We start from the raw sequence: 6,024 nt of genomic DNA, 5'->3' as shown, positions 1-6,024 counted from the left end.
ATTTCTTGAATGTCATAAAATATATTGAAATAATGTAAAAAAATTTTCGAAGAAATAAAATATTTTTCCCTTCTGCGAAAAATCTGTTGAGTGATGAATTCAGGCCATGGGAAACTGATTTTTGCAGTCTGAAAAAATCTTGAGTGACCACGAAAAAATTTTACATGAAAATTTTGACTTTCCCTGTGCATATTCGCCCGTTGATTTACACATGTATTTTTGACATTTTTGATTTACACAGTTTCAGAGTGAAAATTTCCGACTGTTGAACGACTTGCCAAAACGAAGGGAATATATTTCCCATCTTAAAACGGTTTGTGGCTGTTAAGTTAGTCTCATATCAGTTCATTTTCTCGAGGTGTAATGGCTACAGTCGCTACTCTGACGCCCACTGGTGAGTATACTTCTATAATAGGCGTTCTTATGTGATGCACCAAACGGTTGTGAATAGCACGGAAACCAATGACCCCATATCACGTGCTTCACGCGTTATTCAAAGCTCATATGCGTTTTTCGCCGACTTGAATGTGAAATATGTTTTTCACTACAGTGTGATGAACCAAACCGTTATGCAAAGTAGTATTTTCAACTTAGCCCTCGAAAGTCAACTTTGAGTAATATCAACATGATAACAATGTGAATCGATTGATGACACCAACGTTTTAGAAGCGTTACGTAGTCTATAGTCGTATGAAAGCATCTCGGAAATCTACATATGCATAACTGTTTACTTCCCACTGTATTGCCTTTTCACAGGGCCCCAGATGTGGAACTACGGTGAAATGACATTGGAACGGTTTCGGGAGGTTACATGTCGCTTTGGGGTAATACCATGATGAATGATATTTGTAATTGTTCCGACAGTTTTAATTATAAATATAATACGTTATTTTATATCGTTAATTACATTTATATTGATTTTATGGTATATTTATAGTAATACCATTTATACTCAACACATTTATAATACACAGTTTATTTGATATCAAGTATATAAATCTATAACGGTTAATATATGACTAGAGAGTAACACAAAATACAAGACTTTGTGAAAGCTTGTTTAGCAGAATTAATGAATATATAAAGGTCACATAGCGCTCAGATTCGCATATGGCTAGTAGATGTCATTTGTGTCTAAACAAGGGAGGACTCCGTTTGAAAATGAAAATGGATGACAATCATCATAGTCGTCATATAATTTACCAGAAACTGCGAGCTCATCATAGCAGCATCCGAGCTGCTGTTACTGCTAGTGTTTTAGCGACTAGGCTCTTACTCTGTTTTTCATTCGGAAAAAATACAATTTTGTGAGATCAGTTGACTTGGAAAATTGACCCATGATTTGATATTGTATTGCATATTCCTCCACTACACGAAATAGTGTTATTGGAAAACATGGAAACAGTGTTGGAGTAGGAATATATGTTCGCTTTCCTCAGCTGAGCTCAGGAGTTTCCTATACAGTGTTGGAGTAGGAATATATGTAATCGCTTTCCTCGGCTGAGCTCAGGAGTTTCCTATACAGTGTTGGAGTAGGAATATATGTAATCGCTTCCCTCAGCTGAGCTCAGGAGTTTCCTATACAGTGTTGGAGTAGGAATATATGTTCGCTTTCCTCAGCTGAGCTCTGTAGTTCCCTATACAGTGTTGGAGTAGGAATATATGTAATCGCTTTCCTCGGCTGAGCTCAGGAGTTTCCTATACAGTGTTGGAGTAGGAATATATGTAATCGCTTCCCTCAGCTGAGCTCAGGAGTTTCCTATACAGTGTTGGAGTAGGAATATATGTAATCGCTTCCCTCAGCTGAGCTCAGGAGTTTCCTATACAGTGTTGGAGTAGGAATATATGTAATCGGTTTCCTCGGCTGAGCTCAGGAGTTTCCTATACAGTGTTGGAGTAGGAATATATGTAATCGCTTCCCTCAGCTGAGCTCAGGAGTTTCCTATACAGTGTTGGAGTAGGAATATATGTTCGCTTTCCTCAGCTGAGCTCAGGAGTTTCCTATACAGTGTTGGAGTAGGAATATATGTTCGCTTTCCTCACCTGAGCTCAGGAGTTTCCTATACAGTGTTGGAGTAGGAATATATGTTCGCTTTCCTCAGCTGAGCTCTGTAGTTTCCTATACAGTGTTGGAGTAGGAATATATGTAATCGCTTTCCTCGGCTGAGCTCAGGAGTTTCCTATACAGTGTTGGAGTAGGAATATGTGTAATCGCTTCCCTCAGCTGAGCTCAGGAGTTTCCTATACAGTGTTGGAGTAGGAATATATGTAATCGCTTTCCTCAGCTGAGCTCAGGAGTTTCCTATACAGTGTTGGAGTAGGAATATATGTTCGCTTTCCTCAGCTGAGCTCAGGAGTTTCCTATACAGTGTTGGAGTAGGAATATATGTTCGCTTTCCTCACCTGAGCTCAAGAGTTTCCTATACAGTGTTGGAGTAGGAATATATGTTCGCTTTCCTCACCTGAGCTCAGGAGTTTCCTATACAGTGTTGGAGTAGGAATATATGTTCGCTTTCCTCAGCTGAGCTCAGGAGTTTCCTCTACAGTGTTGGAGTAGGAATATATGTTCGCTTTCCTCACCTGAGCTCAGGAGTTTCCTATACAGTGTTGGAGTAGGAATATATGTTCGCTTTCCTCACCTGAGCTCAGGAGTTTCCTATACAGTGTTGGAGTAGGAATATATGTTCGCTTTCCTCAGCTGAGCTCAGGAGTTTCCTATACAGTGTTGGAGTAGGAATATATGTTCGCTTTCCTCAGCTGAGCTCAAGAGTTTCCTATACAGTGTTGGAGTAGGAATATATGTTCGCTTTCCTCAGCTGAGCTCAGGAGTTTCCTATACAGTGTTGGAGTAGGAATATATGTTCGCTTTCCTCAGCTGAGCTCAGGAGTTTCCTATACAGTGTTGGAGTAGGAATATATGCAATCGCTTTCCTCAGCTGAGCTCAGGAGTTTCCTATACAGTGTTGGAGTAGGAATATATGTTCGCTTTCCTCAGCTGAGCTCAAGAGTTTCCTATACAGTGTTGGAGTAGGAATATATGTTCGCTTTCCTCAGCTGAGCTCAGGAGTTTCCTATACAGTGTTGGAGTAGGAATATATGCAATCGCTTTCCTCAGCTGAGCTCAGGAGTTTCCTATACAGTGTTGGAGTAGGAATATATGTAATCGCTTTCCTCAGCTGAGCTCAGGAGTTTCCTATACAGTGTTGGAGTAGGAATATATAGTTCGCTTTTCTCAGCTGAGCTCAGAAGAGTTTCCTCACTAATTATAGGAGTTTATATACGAATTCGGGTAGAAATATACAGAAACCAATGAAAAAATTCCCCGAATTTTCCTCGGAATTTTCATATTATCACCAACACATGTAGTTGACCATGGGCACATTTTCTCACATGGAAATGTTCATAAAACATTTTAGATTGCAACATATCGGAGTTTCACGATCCGTTTTACGTGAAGTGGCGTAATACTTGGCGTAAATTCGCGGTGATTTGTGGAGTATATTTTTCACAAGTGTTTCTCATATCACTAGGGTGGTGAAACTCCATTGTTTTTCAGAGTGAAAATGACGCTTCGAAAAGTACTACTACAAGTATCGTAAAACCGAATCCACCAGAAGCGCATATCAGTGAAGTAAGCTCTTACTCTCGGTGAGTTTTCACAAGGAATTTTCACAGTTACCTCGAGCTTTGGGATCTGCGATAACACAGACCTATCAAGATTGTGATAGTAGTTATCAGTATAGTAACCAGTACGCACCAAGAAGGATATTTACTAAGCTCATAGAGCCGTGCAGGTTGGCAGCAGCTAAAGTGAATCGGTAGGATCATTCGTGTGTTTCGCAGAAATGACGGTTACGATAACGCAGAAGGTGATTTTATATGTCGGGTTAACGACGTTATTGCTAATCCCGAAGGGTATGGTTACGAAATCGCCGATCGACTCGGGCATGGTAGGAAAAATGCGGCCACCGGGGATCGAACCTGTGCGGGTATTTGGTCAGGAACTTTTGGTCAAGTGCTCCGCTGCGTGACCTGCGATAACCGCAGTTTTGCTGTGAAAATAATAAAGAATAAGCCAGCGTAATGAAGAGAGAATAGGGAGTTTCATTTTTAATCATTTTCCTTGTAAGGTACTTTCAACAAGCCTTGGTTGAAGTGCGAATTCTCCAACTGTTAAATCGATATTATGACACTCGCATAGTGAAAATGACGGATTATTTTGTATACAGAAAACATCTATGCATAGTAATTTATTAATCGATGCAGTTGGGGGAAAATATGCATATGTGTTCGTATGAAAATTCTGAGGAAAATTTTGAATTTTTTTCAATGGTTTCTGTACACTTTTCCCGAATTCGTTTACAAACTTGTATAATTAGTGAGAAAGCTCCTGAGCTCAGCTGAGGAAAGCGATTACATATATTCCTACTCCAACACTGTATAGGAAATTCCTGAGCTTAGCTAAGGAAAGCGAACATATATTCCTACTCCAACACTGTATAGGAAACTCCTGAGCTCAGCTAAGGAAAGCGAACATATATTCCTACTCCAACACTGTATAGGAAACTCCTGAGCTCAGCTAAGAAAAGCGAACATATATTCCTACTCCAACACTGTATAGGAAACTCCTGAGCTCAGCTAAGAAAAGCGAACATATATTCCTACTCCAACACTGTATAGGAAACTCCTGAGCTCAGCTAAGGAAAGCGAACATATATCCCTACTCCAACACTGCTATGTATGGTCAAAATCGTACCTATTTTGAATCTTTATCAGAAAAAAAGATATGTCGTAATATAGGAGTTTCACCCGTTTAACGTGAAGTGGCGTAATACTCCATGTAAATATGTTTTCGCGATCGATAACACACTTGTTTTCCGCCTAGTAAAATGTGAAATATGTTTTTCACTAGTGTTTTTAATATCATCAGCGTGAAACTACGTATATGAGCGTTCTTGAGCGCGGCTCCTATCGAGATGAGTTTTTTGTAGGTCTTCGAGCAACTGAGTATGAACTTGTATGACGTTTTAAAACAGGTGAGAAAATGGGTATAATCGTTGGGTAATTATTTCCGTTGCAGAATTCCTTCCGAGGGTTACCTATTAATATGATTAAGTCGATTATGGATCAACTACTACGAGCGTTGGTCTGTTTGCAAACTCAAGGGATTATTCACTGCGATTTGAAACCGGAAAACATACTTCTTGTTACGTAAGTAGACGAAAAATTTATTTTTTTCGTGATGAGTTTTTTTCACATATTCAACAGTGTGATGGGAAAATATGCAATGCTTAACTACATGTGTTGGTGACAATATGAAAACTGCGAGGAAATTTCGGGAAATTCTCATTGTTTTCTGTTACTTCTACTCTAATTTGTCTATAAACTCCTAGTATTAGTGGTGCTATGCAGTGGTTGTGAAGTATGTTTTTCACTAGTGTTTTTCATATCACTAGGGTGGTGAAACTTTATTTTCTTATATACTTTTATTACTCAGTGTGAGTAGTATACGTATATTACTGGCATTTTTCTCTCGGTAGTTTTAGTGGAGTTTCCCGACCCGTTTTACGTGAAGTGGCGTAAAACTCTGTGAAAAACGCGATATTCGCGGCCTGTAGTCCACTAGTGTTTTTCATATCACTAGGGTGATGAAACTCCAGTAGTATTTTTCTACATCTGAAATAAATATAAAAAATAAATTCTGTGTCGCACGTTTAGAAAATCATCGTGTTCGATGAAAATTTTCAAGTACGGTAGATCGGGTGAGAAGGAATGTGATGGTGTTTATATCTATTCTCAACATAAAACTCTTGTCGGGAGCAAACGTGTGGTCTAAGCATTGGAGTTTCACCACCCTAGTGATATGAAAAACATATTTCTCGACTACTGCATATCACCGCGAATATCGCGTTTTTCACCGAGTTTTACGCCGCCACTTCACGTAAAACGGGTAGTCGTGAAACTACATTGTTTTATCAAGAAAACGACAAACTGGAGTTCATCTGTTGTGTCGGATTACATCTA

At 39.3% G+C, this 6,024-nt stretch overlaps 1 protein-coding gene across 1 annotated transcript in view; it reads left to right on the top strand.

The window, feature by feature from the left end:
- Window positions 1-363: 363 nt before the first annotated feature.
- Pmar_PMAR024361 (conserved hypothetical protein) overlaps window positions 364-6,024 on the top strand; it is a gene marked incomplete at both ends in the record, with an annotated part of 6,860 nt that continues 1,199 nt past the window's right edge. The window contains 9 exons of the mRNA XM_002769276.1: window positions 364-394; window positions 757-824; window positions 3,557-3,631; window positions 3,676-3,794; window positions 3,844-3,950; window positions 4,002-4,080; window positions 4,131-4,245; window positions 4,992-5,036; window positions 5,081-5,211. Of these exons, the coding sequence (XP_002769322.1) occupies window positions 364-394; window positions 757-824; window positions 3,557-3,631; window positions 3,676-3,794; window positions 3,844-3,950; window positions 4,002-4,080; window positions 4,131-4,245; window positions 4,992-5,036; window positions 5,081-5,211 (770 nt within the window). The remainder of the gene's footprint in view (window positions 395-756; window positions 825-3,556; window positions 3,632-3,675; window positions 3,795-3,843; window positions 3,951-4,001; window positions 4,081-4,130; window positions 4,246-4,991; window positions 5,037-5,080; window positions 5,212-6,024) is intronic.

Source organism: Perkinsus marinus, assembly GCF_000006405.1.
Source record: "Perkinsus marinus ATCC 50983 genomic scaffold scf_1104296966216, whole genome shotgun sequence".
Lineage (NCBI taxonomy): Eukaryota > Perkinsozoa > Perkinsida > Perkinsidae > Perkinsus > Perkinsus marinus.
This window is presented reverse-complemented; position numbering and strand designations above follow the sequence as displayed.